At 38.5% G+C, this 14,615-nt stretch overlaps 1 protein-coding gene across 51 annotated transcripts in view; it reads right to left on the bottom strand.

Moving 5' to 3' along the window:
* RBFOX2 (RNA binding fox-1 homolog 2) overlaps positions 1 to 14,615 on the bottom strand; it is a 295,158-nt gene that overhangs the window by 64,537 nt on the left and 216,006 nt on the right. For all 51 annotated transcript variants that reach the window (XM_077948059.1, XM_077948058.1, XM_077948068.1 and 48 more), the window contains 1 exon segment: positions 9,269 to 9,493. In XM_077948059.1, coding sequence (XP_077804185.1) covers positions 9,269 to 9,493 — 225 coding nt within the window.

The following is a 14,615-nucleotide window of genomic DNA, read 5'->3' as shown; positions in this document are numbered from 1 at the left end:
TTTGATCCTTCTCATCACTTCAACTTTATATTGAGAACTGACGTTCTTAACTCTTCCCGCTACCATCTCTGCTTACTTGAATTCTAATTACCATTAATAAAGGCCCAGATCAATGCTGTATTCACCAAGAAGCCTCAGCTTCTCTCTCCTCAGAACTGCCATAATACACTTGTACCTAGTTTTATTTTTTTTCCCCAAGAAGCATTTACTGAGTATCTATTAAGTGTCAGGTATGGTGATATGTCAGGGAATGCAAAGATGAACAAATAATCACCTTTTCTTTGAAAGTTTAAAACTTAGGAAGACAAAAGTCAATTTAAAAATCACAATTTATATGTTATATAAACAGCAGTCAGCTTAGGGTTCTACTTGAGCCTAAATGAAACACAGACAAATTTGGCTTTGCCTAGAAGAGTCCAGGAAGGCTTTTCAGCAGAGATAAGACTTGGACTGAGTGGGAAAAGATGCTAAGTGCTTGCTAAGACGACCAGTGAATACGCACAGTACACAGTCTTCTCTCGCTATGTTGAATATGGGGAGTCGGAGGACCAGCGAACACGCACAGTACACAGTCTTCTCTCGCTATGTTGAATATGGGGAGTCGGAGGATCAGTGAATACACAGTACACAGTCTTCTCTCGCTATGTTGAATATGGGGAGTCTGAGGACCAGTGAATACACAGTATACAGTCTTCTCTTGCTATGTTGAATATGGGGAGTCTGAGGACCAGTGAATACACAGTATACAGTCTTCTCTTGCTATGTTGAATATGGGGAGTCGGAGGATCAGTGAATACACAGTATACAGTCTTCTCTCGCTATGTTGAATATGGGGAGTCGGAGTGGTAGAACAAAGATCATGGACTTAGAATTCCCCATCTGTAAAAACCCTACTATACCCCAAAGGGATATTTTACAAACCACAATAAAATATTGTTTGTGAAAGCAATTTTTAAACTGAAAAGTGACATATAAATTTGAGGTATCATTAATACATCTGTAAATAACAACGCTTCCTATCTAACTTTTAGATTTAACTGGCCACATGAATTACTAGATCATTGTTTTTAACTGATGAGTTATCAAACTGGATAGACTATTTTAAGAGACATACAGGCAGATAGTAAAAGTTTAATAAAATAAACTAAAATTGTCAAGTCTAGGTTTTACAATGCATTGCTCAACTGTTCAAACTCTCTCTATATACAACACATACACACACACTCTCTCTTTCTACAAAGGTAAATAAATGGCTTATGAGCAGTGAATTCACCCTCACATTTAAAATGCACACTTTTGGGCCAGGCACAGTGACTCACGCCTGTAATCGCAGCACTTTGGGAGGCTGAGGCGGGTGGATCACTTGAGGTCAGGAGTTCGAGACCAACCTGGCCAACATGGTGAAACCTCATCTCTACTAAAAACACAAAATTAGCTGGGCATGATGGCAGACGCCTGTAATCCCAGCTACTTGGGAGGCTGAGGCAGGAGAATCACTTGAACCTGGTAGGCAGAGGTTGCAGTGAGCTGAGATCATGCCACTGCACTCCAGCCTGGGAGACTCGGTCTCAAAAATAAGATCAAATAAAATAAAATGTACACTTAAAAAAAAAGAAGCATCTTTCAACCAGAGCATCCTAAAAATTTCTCATTTTGTTAACAACTTCCTGAAATTATAGAACTTGTGCTATCTCTGTTCACAGGCACAAATCAAAGGATTTTCCATTTTCTCTTCAGCTATTTTTGGCAGCAGCAAACTTACAATCTATACACATGGATGATCTCTTTAGGAACTCAAATTAGTTGACATACAAAATTTCATGGTGAACAGTTTCTGGTATAAATGAAGAATGTAAGTCTTAACTATATATATAATGTAAAAATATATATATTTACATTAAGGAACAGAACTTGCCCTTAATCACTGTCATTAGAAATATACAACTGGAGATCTGAAACAACTGAAAATAGTAGCAATAAAGGAAAAAAGATAAATAGAAATGGGCAATGATGAGGAGCTATGTAGTAAGTAATTATAAAATGCCATGCAATGATTCAGGGAAGAGACTTCTGGCTATGATGGCATGAACAGGTCAGTGAATTGTTTCCTTACGACAGTAAGAAAGTTGGACAAAGTTGTCAAAAACAGCTATTTAAGGATTCCAGAAATCAATCAAAGGCATACAGACAATAAATAGAGAGATGTCCTGAGAAATTGCTTAAACTTAGGGGTAAGACCATCCAGACACAAACTTAATGCCTTAAAACTTAGTGTTATCAGGGGAGGGCTGGGACCATAAAACCAGCAATTTTCACTGCCAGAGAGGGCAGGTCTGACTTTGGACAAGGGGAGATGGAAGGACTGGTAGAAAATCCATAGCTCTGTCAGCTGAAAGAGGCCAACCTGGTGGGAACCTAACAGGGAGAAGACATTCTTCTAGCTTGAGGCTGTGGTCTGATGAGGGTGCAGTGGAAGACCAGCTAGAAATCTGAAGGGGAGATCCTGGAAAGAAACGAGTCATAAAAGGGTCAGATTTGCTCTCCTCACAACCCTGGGTGGCTGTGAAACTACATGGATGAGGAAGGGAGACATGGGAGGTCTCAATAGAAAGAAAACCCAAGGCAGGCTTGAGAACTGGCTGAGCTTTGAGCGCACTTCCCAATCCACCTGGATCATCAGAAGGTGAAAGCTCAACAAGCTTCAGGTGTTTGAGCACCAACTCTGCACTAGTCACAGGCTAACCATTAAGCTAGGGAGACACGGGTGCCTCCTAGCCAGGCTAAAAACAGTAACAAATGAAAATCACTAAGAAGAAACATTAGTGGCCACACACTGTGTGGGAGACAAATTCCATAGTTTAAGTATGGGCAAATTACTTAAAACACACACACACACAAACACAAACACACACATATGCCCATCTCAGAAAAATAAGTAACACCTCACAGTCACTACAGTACATTACTAAAATGTCCAATTCTCATTAAAAAATTACAAGACACGCAAAGAAACAGAAAAGTGACCCAGATTCAAGAAAACAAACAGTAACTAGAAACAGACTTGTTTCTAGTTGCCCAGATGTTGGATTTAGCAGACAACTTTAAAGCAGTAAATACAAATATATTTTTAAAATTAAGGCTGGACATTGTATCTCACACCTGTATTCCCAGAATGCTGGGAGGCTGAGGCAAGAGAACTGCTTGAGCCCAGGAGTTCAAGATCAGCCTGGGCAACATAGTGAGACCCTGTCTCTACAAAAAACACAAAAGTTAGCTGGGGTTGGTTGCATGTGCCTGTAGTGCCAGCTACTCAGGAGGCTGAGGCAGGAGGATTACTTGCACCCAGGAGGTCAAGGCTGCAGTGAGCTGTGATTGCACCTCTGCACTCCAGCCTGGATGACAAAGTGAGATCCTATCTCAAAAAATAACAATAAAAATAAACAAAAATATTATGAGAAGAAATCTCAGTAGAAAAATATAAATGGAAATTCTAGAATTGAAAAGTATAATAACTGAAATTTTAAAATCACTAGATGGGCTCAACAGCAGATTTGGAATGGCAGAACAAAGAAGGAGTGAACTGAAAAAGAGATCACCAGAAATTATCCAATCTAAAGAACAGAAGGAAAAAAGATCCAAGAAAAATGAATAGAACTTCCGATTCTGTTTAGGTTCGGATTGAATTTTTTTAAGAAACAAAAAACCCTATGGGAGAACACCAAGTGTTTCAATTTATGTGTTGGCTGGGCGCAGGGGCTCATGCCTGTAATCCCAGCACTTTGGGAGGCCAAGGCAGGCAGATAATGAGGTCGGGAGTTGGAGACCAGTATGGCCAACATGGTGAAACTCCATCTCTACTAAAAATACAGAACTGAGCTGGGCTTGGTGGTGCAGGCCCATAATCCCAGCTACTTGGGAGGCTGAGGCAGGAGAATTGCTTGAACCTGGGAGGCAGAGGTTGCAGTGAGCCGAGATCACACCACTGCACTCCAGCCTGGGCGACAGAGCAAGACTTCATCTCGGGGGGAAAAAAAATTATGTGTAATGAGAGGCTCAGGAAGAGAGAAGAAAGGAAAAAGAATTTTGAAGAAATTATGGTGAAAAAAATCCCAAATTTGATGAATATGTATTCCAAAATCTCAAGAGAACCCAAGTATGATAACCACAAAGAGATCTACTCCTAGACACATCATAGAGAAACTGCTCAAAGCCAAAGACAAACAGAAAATCTTGAAATCAGTAAGACAAGAACAACTCATCACCTACAGGGGGACCAACACCAGGATTAACAGCTGACTTCTCATCAGAATCAGCTGACTCCCATGGGAGTGGTTCATGGGATGACATATTTAAAGGGCTGGGGGGTGGAGGAAGAAACTGTCAACCAAGAATTCCATAGCTAACAAAACTATCATTCAAAACTGAAAACACAAAAAAACAACATTCCCATATAAACAAAAACAGTATTTGTTTCCAGCAGGCCTACTCTAAAAAAAATACTAAAAGAAGTCCTTTGGACTGAAAGGAAATGACACTGGATAATAACTTGGACCTATAGGAAGACACAAAGATCACTGAAAATGGTCAAAAAAACATAAAATGAATCCCGTCAAGAAACTGAAAAAAGCCACAGACTGGGAGAAAATACTTGGAAAAGACTTACCCAATATCAGACTGTTATCCAAAATATACAAAGAATTCTAAAACGTAACAATAAGAAAACAAACAACCTGATTAAAAAATAGGACAAAGACCTTACCAGATACCTCACCAAATAAGATATAAAGATAGCAAATAACCACATGAAAGGATGTTCCATGTCATATGTCATCAGGGAAATGCAAACTAAAACAATGAGATACAACTGCATATCTATTAGAATGGCCAAAATCCAGACACCAAATGTTGGCGAGGATGTGGAGCAGCAGGAACTCTCATTTGTTGCTGGTGGAAATGCAAAATGGTAGAGCCACTCTGGAAGGTAGTTTGGTGGTTTCTTATAAAACGAAACATACTCTTAGCATATGATCCAGCAATCATGGCCCTTGGTATTTACCCAAAGAAGTTCAAAACTAAGTTCACAAAAAACCCTGCATATGAATGTTTACAGTAGCTTTATTCATAATTGCCAAAATCTGGAAGCAACCAAATGCCCTTAAGCCGGTCAACGGATAAACAAACTGTGGTACATACAGACCAATGGGATATTATTCAGTGCTGAAAAAGAAATGAACTGTCAGGACATGAAAAGACACAGAGGAAACTTAAACGCACATTACTAAGTGAAAGAAGCCAATCAGAAAAAAGCTACATACCGTGGGATTACAACTACATGAAATCCTGAAAAAGGCAAAACTATGGAGATAGTTAAATGATCAGTGGTTGCCAGGGGTTGGGTTGTGGGGAGGAGAGAGGGATAAACAAGTAGAGTACAGAGGATTTTTAGGGCAGTGAAATTACTTTTTATGATGCTATAATGCTAGCTATATGTTATACATGGATCCAAACCCACAGAATGTACACCACTAAGAGTAAACTCTAATGGACTTTAGGTGATAAAGATATATCAATCCAGGTTCATCAGTGGTAACAGGTGCACCACTCTGGTATGAAATGTTGTTAGTGGGGGAGGCCATGCATGTGGGGGAGCAGAAGGTATATGGGGTAAGTCTCTACTATCTTCTCAGTTTACTGTGAACCTAAAACTGCTCTAAAAAAAGAGATCTTAAAAAAAAAGGTAAGATTGTTTAAAGTAATAATTATAATAGTGTATTGTTATATATCTAAATTATACAGGCATAATATGTATGACAATAGCACAAAAGAGTGTGGGGAATGAAGCTACATTAGACCTAGGCTGCTATATTTAACCAGAATAAGACACACATGCATGTGCACACACACATAACCGTTAGTAATAAGTTGTGATAAGTCAAAGATGTAATTCCTTGAGAAGGCACTAAGAAAATACAAGAAACACCAGCACAAACAAAAAATAACTAATGAAAAAATATCACAAAGGGATGTAAAAGGTACAACAATTATGTAACAGGAATCAGTCAAGAAGGAAAAAAGGAACAATAAAAGGCATGAGACAGTAAAATGACAGACATAAATCTACCTACATTAATAATTACATTAAGATGCAAATTGACTAAATGCTCCAATAAAAAGATAGAAATTTTCAGACCGGAGGAAGAAGCAAGAAGCAAGAAGCAAGATCTACTTGTATGCTTTTTGGGAGTGGGGGATGGAATCTCACTCTGTCGCCCGAGCTGGAGTGCAGTGGTGCAACCTCGGTTCACTGCAACCTCTGCCTCTTGGGTTCAAGCGAGTCTCCTGCCTCAGCCTCCCGAGTAGCTGGGATTACACACACACGTCACCATGCCCAGCTAATTTTTCTATTTTTAGTAGAGACGGGGTTTCACCATGTTGGCCAGGCTGGTCTCGAACTCCCGACGTCATGATCCGCCCGCCTTGGCCTCCCAAAGTGCTGGGATTAAAGGCGTGAGCCACCCTGCCTGCCCCCTCCCCCTCCTTTTTTTTTTAAATAAGAGATACACTTCAGATACAAAGCAGTTGAAACAAAATGACAGAAAAAAAACATGTAAACAGTAACTATAAGAAGGCTGAAGTGGTTACATTAATATCAGACAAATCGTTTCCATAAAACAACTCTCAATAAATAAAAAAATTGAAATCATATGACGCTCCAAAGAAATTAAATTATAAATCAATAAAAGAAAGACATTTGGAAAATCCCCAAACATTTGGAAACAACATACTCCTATGCAACCCAGAAGCAAAGAAGAAACCACAGGAAAAAAATTTAAAATGTCTTGAATGAAATAAAAACAAAAACAAAATAGATCATATTTTATGGTATGCAGCTAAAGGGAAACTTGCTGTGTTTACAGTTTTAAACACAAAAAGGAAGAAAATCTAACATCAATCGCCTAACTTTCCAACTCAAGAGGCTGGCAAAATAAAGACCAAATCAAACTCAAAGCAAGAAGAAAGAAATAATAACAGAGTGGAAAAATAATTGAAAAAAATAGAAAAACAACAAAAATCAATGAAACAAAAAGTTGGTTTCCTGGAAAAATCTACAAAATTAATAAACCTTAGCTAGACTGACCAACAAAAAAAGAGAGAAGACATAAATTGCCAAATCAAGAATGTCAACAGGGATATCGCCACAGACCCTATACAAATTAAAAGGATTATATGAAATTATGAATAACTTTATACCAACAAAATTGACAGTTTATATGAAGCAAATTACTAAAAAGACACATATTATCCAAACTAACAAGAAACAGAGAATAAAAATGAAAAAAAATTAAAAACCCTGATAATTAGTATAGAAATTGATTTAGTGATTAAAATACCTTGGAAAAGCCTCATATATATTTTATTTTTTCTTTTTCGCTTCTTTAATTGAAACAGTTATTCTGATAGGTCTGTGAGTTCATGATCATTAAAAAATTATTTGGAAATGTAGTCAATACATGAGCCTGTATATTTATGATTCTAGAACAAATGCTACTGAAAGTCTCGTTTGTTACCTATCATGCCTAGACTCTTCAAATAAATTATCTATTGTAGCCAATTACTTCTGAAGTATAAAATTATGTGCTTATACCAACTAATAAACATTGAAAGTAGGAATTTCTTGGTGGTTCAATACCTAATGAAAGAAAATGGAAAGCATTTATGGGTTAAATCCATCCTTAGCAAGTGGCTTAAAGGCTGAATAAAGCTCTCCTTTTGATAACCAGATATAGGAAAGAGAAAAAGAAATCTAACAACAGAGCTAGGTCTTTCTATGCAGATTATAGAACATTTCTGTCTTTAGAAATACACCACACAAGGCTGGGTGTGGTGGCTCATGCCTCGTAATCCCAGCACTTTGGGAGACCATGGCAGGAGGATTGCATGACAGGAATTCAAAATAAGCTTGGGCAACAAAAGGAGACCCTGTCTCTACAAAAAAGTAAAAAATGAGCTGGGCGTGGTGGTGTGTGCTTGTAGTCCCAGCTACATGAGAGGCTGAAGAAGGAGGATCACTTGAGCCCAGGAGACTGAGGTTGCAGTGAGCTAGCTATGTTCATGCCACTGCACTCCAGCCTGGGCAACAAAGCAAGAGACAATACAATTTCCCATATGTTGATATGTATGAGATACATACCTATTATTAATTTATGACATTTCCTTTACTTTAGCAAGTTAGTAGTAAGAGGTGAGGTCAAAGAGGTAAGCTGGGCTAGAGACTAGAAACCAAGTACAAAGTTCAGATTATATTCTAATTGCACTACGGAACTATTAAGAGTTAAGTAGGAAATCGGCAAAATTTGCGTTAAAAAAAACAAAACCACCTTAGTCCTATGTGGAGGATAGATAAGTTAGGCAACAGTAGTATCGGAAATCAGTGATGAGGTTTGGACTAGAGTGGTGATGATGATAAATCCTTTTAAATTTCCTAACAGCCTCTTCAGGTAGGTATGATTATCTTCATTTTAGAGTGAACCAACAGCAGAGAGAGATTAAATAACTGGTCCAAGGGCACACAGTTTAGTAGGGGCCATACTGAGATTCAAACACAAGTAATCTGGTGGAAGAGCAATAAGATGTGGAGAAGAGGATGAAGTAGTTAGAGTTATGGTTGTCAAGACTTGCTAATCAATTAGATGTGCAGAAGAAAGAAAGGAAAGAAAGGAAGAAAAGAAAGAAGGAAGGAAGGAAGGAAGGAAAGAAAGAGAAACAAAGAAAAAGAAAAAGAAAGAAAGAAAGAAAGAAAGAAAGAAAGAAAGAAAGAAAGAAAGAAAGAAAAGAAAGAAAGAAAGAAAGAAAGAAAGAAAGAAAGAAAGAAAGAAAGAAAGAAAGAAAGAAAGAATATTCCTAGGTTTTGCTTGAGCAACTGAGTTTGGTAGTATAATTATATAGAGAAAGGATGTATAATAATAAGAAAAGGGGTTCCAGGACCTACACATGGAGTACTGCACCATTTAAAAATTGAACAGAGAAGGAGGCAGGGGCAGAACACCCAATGCTCGGCAGGAAAATTGGTAGAGCTGGAAAAGCCAAGAGACTAAGTATTTCTAGGAGGAGGGAGGACAATGTGTACAACGCTGCTGAGAGAAGGTGTACATGAGAACATATGTAAATGCTAAATTAATTCCGAGAGTTTTCCAGTTGTATAAACAAGGTGACAATTTCGATAAGATTGTCACGCATTCTTCTATTTTTCACCTCATGGTTCACATACCGTAAGAGATCCATTTTGTGTGCTGGGTGAGTTGCTGCTCTGCTCCCCGTGGGCTTGCGTACTTCCGTAGAGTGTCAGGTTATGCTCACCGGTCTGGCCGGCATAGTCTTGAGTGTGTGGCACCCCATACTCTGTGGGAATTCCATTCTGCGGAGGTGGTGGAAATGGGATGGTAGTAAAAGGCTGAACCATTGCGTCAGGAGTTGTTGTTGGCTCCTGGTTACCCTAAAACAAACAACGAGAAAAAGAAAAAGTGACTCTGAATCCTTGTTACGTAACTATTTTTAAAGTGAATATATGGAATTCTCTGAATATTCTCTCACTGCATAGGTAAAATGGAACGACCCAGGATTGGGGAAAATATTATTATATATACACACATAGATGTATGTATGTGGACTGAGACACACACACACACCCCTTCACTTTTGTTGATGTGTGGTTACTAGACAGGCCCACAACCATATTAAAGTGGACTAGATGCCAAAGGGTCAAAAATCTTTCCTTTAAATTAAAAGTAGGTGGAGAGCCCACTTTGGACCACAAGCCACTACAGCCTCTGCAACAGAGAGAGATCCTGTCCCTAAAAAATACAAAAAACAAAAAAGAAAAATCAACTAGGAGAAAATATTAGCAAAAGGTAAGAGAGATGCTGGGTTATTATCACTAGTCCCAGAGTGGGTTAACCAAGTTGACAAGACAGACACACATGTACACGCAAACACACACACATCCCAAGAGAAAAAGAGGCAAAGTGTCTATCTGAACAATTCATTGAAAATGAAATACAAACAACTAATAAAAATGCTCAACCTCACCAACTGTCATGAAAATTCACATTAATATCAAAGTAAGTCCAAGTTTTTAGTCATCAAATCAGCAAAGAAATTAAGCAGTTTTATTGTGATATAACTGTCATATGATAAGCAGCACCTATTTATTTATAGTATACAATTTGGTAAGTTTTGAAAAATGTACTTATATTCTCATGAAATCATCACCACAATCAAGATAGTCAACACATATATCCAAAACCCCCAAAAGTTTCCTTGTGCTCCTAATAACAAGCATATATTACTTTTGTAATAAAACCTACACAAATGTATTGTTTTTAATATTAAAGAGAATGACAAAAAATATATCATCAATAAGGGGAAGCCAATGTTCTGAAACACTGAATTACTGTGTTACCCTTAAGAGAATGGTAGTGACCTACCTTGAAACAAAAATTCATAACTCTCTTCCATTTAAGTTAAACAACTTCAAAATTCAGCTGTCTCCAATGTCCAAGAATCATTTCTACTTGGTAATAAAAATTGCTTTACATAATAGTGGTGAAAGAAAAAAGAGAATTGGGGATGGGGGACTGCCACAGTCTAGATAAAAAGTGAGGAACTGATTACAGTTATCAGTGGGAAGGGGCAGAGTCATAGGCTGAGTTGTGCTCCTCCCCAACCCATATGTTGAAGTTCTAACCCGCACTACCTCAAAATGTCACTGTTTTTAAAGATAGGGTCTTTAAAAAGGTAATTAAGTTAAAGTGATGTCATGAGGATGGGCCTTAATCCAAATGCAGTGGTGTCCTTATAAGAAAAGGGAATGTGGATACAGACACATACAGAGGGAGGCCCACGTGAAGACACAGAGAGACCATGACCATCTACAGGCTAACTAATGAAAAAGACATCAGAAGAAACTAACCTAGCTGACACTCTGATCTTGCACTTCTAGCCTCCCGAATGGTGAGAAAATACATTTCTATATTGTTATGTAATATTTTGTTATGGCAGCCCTTGCAAACTAGTAAAGGCAGGAATGAAGATTCTGTAACAGAAATTAAAAATAAAAATTAAAAAATTGCTTTACATAAAAATTTTCCTGCTATTGGACATAATGGTTCATGCCCTGTAAACCCAGCACTTTGGGAGGCTAAGATGGGAGGACTGCCTGTGGCTAGGAGTTCAAGATCAGCCTGGCCAACACGGAGAGACACCATTTCTAAACTTTAAAAAATTAGCTGGGCATGGTGGTATGTGCCTGTAGTCCCAACTTCTTGTAAGGCTGAGAAAGGAGGATTGCTTGAGCCCAGGAGCTGGAGGCTGCAGTGAGCCATGATTGCACCATTCTAGCTTGGGCAACAGAAAGATCCTGTCTCTTAAGAAAAGGAAAAAAAAAAAAAAAAAAGGCTGGGTGCGGTGGCTCACGTCTGTAATCCCAGCACCTTGTGAGGCTGAGGCGGGCGGATCACTTGAGGTCAGGAGTTCAATACCAGCCTGGCCAACATGGTGAAACTCCATCTCTATTAAAAACATAAAAATTAGCCAAGGATGGTGCCAAATGCCTTTAATCCCAGATACCTGAGACGCTGAGGCAGGAGAATCGCTTGAACTCAGGAAGAGGAGTGAACTGACATCACTACCACTGCACTCTAGCCCAGGCGACAAAGTGAGTGAGACTCCATCTCAAAAAATAGAAAAAAAAATCCCTCTCTTTAGTTCTTAGAAAATATGCTATGAAAACTTTAAATTTTTTTGGAAAAAGTCTATCTTTGTCACCCATCACTATATAACTTCTTTTCATTATTTCTAGGTTAGGATAGTTTTTATGATGTCTTTATAGCTATTCCGGGCATCTGAAGAGAGATACAAAATAGTTATCTCCCTTCTTCAAATTATTCAATGCTCTATCTCTCTGTATCTATCTAGCCATATGAAACATACTGCTTCAGAAGCCCTCGCTGGATCTACTGGCCTGAAGACAGATATGAAAAAGAAGTGAATTAGAATTCAGGTGGATTGGTGAATGAAACACAGTAAGAGCACCAAAGGTCTTATGCCCACATCAGGCATAAATATAATCTTACAGGAATCCACAAAAAAGTTCTACTAAATAACTGGTAAAGGCTAAAAGACACCATTTTCAAGTTAGGATTAACAAGTCCAAGGGGACTTTCTCTTGCTCTGACACTGCTCCTCTCAGCCTCCTCGTTTTACTCCAGCCTCCATTCTCCACCTCAGTCTGCTGGGAATGAGACTCTGGCACACAAGTACACAGTATGAATTCTCCCACAGGGGTATTCTCAACAGGGCTGACTCAGTCAACTGAATAAACACATCAATTCACAGTGGGAGACAGGGAGAAAGGTAAAAACATTTCCTGTGATCCACTTGTAGCCTAGGCACTAGGCGTTTTATAGAAATGCAAGCCAGACAGAGGTACTGTTTTCCTAGAGGGGTAATGTAACCTCCGTTAAGAGGTCAAGAAGAAATTCTTAGTGGATTATTTTGTTACTTACAGAAATTTCTTTTAAAATTTTTGTTAAAAATGTAACAACAATTGTTCATATACTAAGGGAATGAAATTGGGATAGGAGTGATTCAACATCTTCTCTCATATATTCTGCAATGTCTGAATATTTCCCCAAGTATACATTATTAAAAATGTTAAATGGTTTCAGATTTCTATTAAATTTCCAGGCTTCTAAATTTCCAGATTTCTACTAAAATTCCAAAGTTCTATGCTCAGAAGTACAACAGCCTTCAGCAAACTATGAGATAACAGTTCACATGAGTATTTCTAGGTATGAATTTACATCTACACTTACATAAAAAATGCTTTGTTTCTATTAGCAGAGTCTAAGCTGCTTAAGTATATCTCATCTGAGAAAAGAAATTATTAGCTTTCTCTTTAGTCTACAAGGTTAGACAGAATAGCTCTTTTCCCTAACCTACCAATCTATAAACTTTCTTCCGTTTCCAGTTAAAAGTAATTCCTTCCTTTCCTATATTCTTATAACATTTAGCTTGCATCCCCTACAAGACACTTAAATCTAAAGTCTCATATTTAGCAAATCTAAATATGTATTTTAACTCCCCTATTGGATTAAAAGGCTCATTATGATGGGTGGAGACAGTCCTGTAGAATGTACACTCCCACATGGTACATAATAAATATGAAGTTTTAAACATTTATGAAATAGAGGAAGATTGAGATAGAAAGTCACGTGCACGCACATTACAGCAAACTGCTTTGTTGGGCTAGAGAGCATAACAAGGAATAACACAGAATGAAACAAGTGTTGATATCTTGGGTTGATATTAAACTGGAGCGTAGGGATGGGAAGGTAGAACTGGTGAAGTATTAGGAAAGAAAAGAACATTTACATGCTTGTGCTTTATGCACTTAATTTCCTTCTGTTTTACAAACACAGGCTTTAAGAGTTGTTGACCTGCTGTGAGTGAAAATCAAATGTAACTATTAATTTCTGAGTTGAGAACGATGTCTTTCTCTTTTAAACCACAGATAGTAACAGAGGCGATACACATTATATCCAGCCTTTTGTTGTACAATGTGAAACATGCTAAATGTTTCCATTCTAAATTCAAATATACAGTTGTCCCTTCGTATTAGCAGGTAATTGGTTCCAGGAACCTCCCAGCCCCCACCCACCACAGATGACAAAATCCTTGGATACTCAAGTCCTTTATATAAAATGGCATAGTATTTGCATGTAACCTACTTACACACATCCTCTTGTATACTTTAAATCATCTCTCGATTACTTATAATACCTACTACAATGTAAATGTTATCTAGATAGTTGTTATGCTGTAGTGTTGAGAAAATAATGACAAGGCCCTGCATGCTGGCTCATGCCTGTAATCCCAGCTCTTTGGGAGGCTGAGGAGAGAGGATCACTTGAGCCCAGGAGTGTGAGACCAGCCTAGGCAACACAGTGGGATCCCGTCTCTACAAAAATTTTTTTTAAAATTAGCTGGGCATGGTAGCATGTGCCTATAGTCCCAGTTGCTCAGGAGGCTGAGACAAGAGGATCACTTGAGCTTGGGAGACAGAGGCTGTGGTGAGCTATGATCACGGCACTGCATTCCAGCCTGGGCAACAGAGTGGGACCCTGTCTCAAAAAAGAAAAGAAAAGAAAAGAAAAAGAAAAAAGAAAAGAAAAGAAAAAAGTGTCAAGAAAAAAAAGTCTGGCCAGGGACAGTGACTCACAGCTATAATCCCAATGCTTTGGGAGGCCAAGGCAGGAGGATCCCTTGAGCTCAGGAGTTTGAGACCAACCTAGGCAATGGGAGACCCTGTCTCCTAAAAAGAAAAAACGTCTGTACATGTTGAGTACAGACACAGTCACCCAATTTCCCACCCTAATTTTTCAATCCTAGCTAGCTGAATCCACAGATGCAGAACCCGTGACTATGGAAAAACAACTATAGTATCACAGTCATCAAACAGGAACCCATTCAACGGTCTACTGCCTTACCCATAGCAATCTCACAGGTTCAATCATCACCTACCGACAGGTGACTTCCACTGTTTTTTCTAGGTCCAA

The sequence above is a fragment of the Macaca mulatta genome, chromosome 10, assembly GCF_049350105.2.
Source record: "Macaca mulatta isolate MMU2019108-1 chromosome 10, T2T-MMU8v2.0, whole genome shotgun sequence".
NCBI classification, from domain to species: Eukaryota; Metazoa; Chordata; class Mammalia; order Primates; family Cercopithecidae; genus Macaca; species Macaca mulatta.
This window is presented reverse-complemented; position numbering and strand designations above follow the sequence as displayed.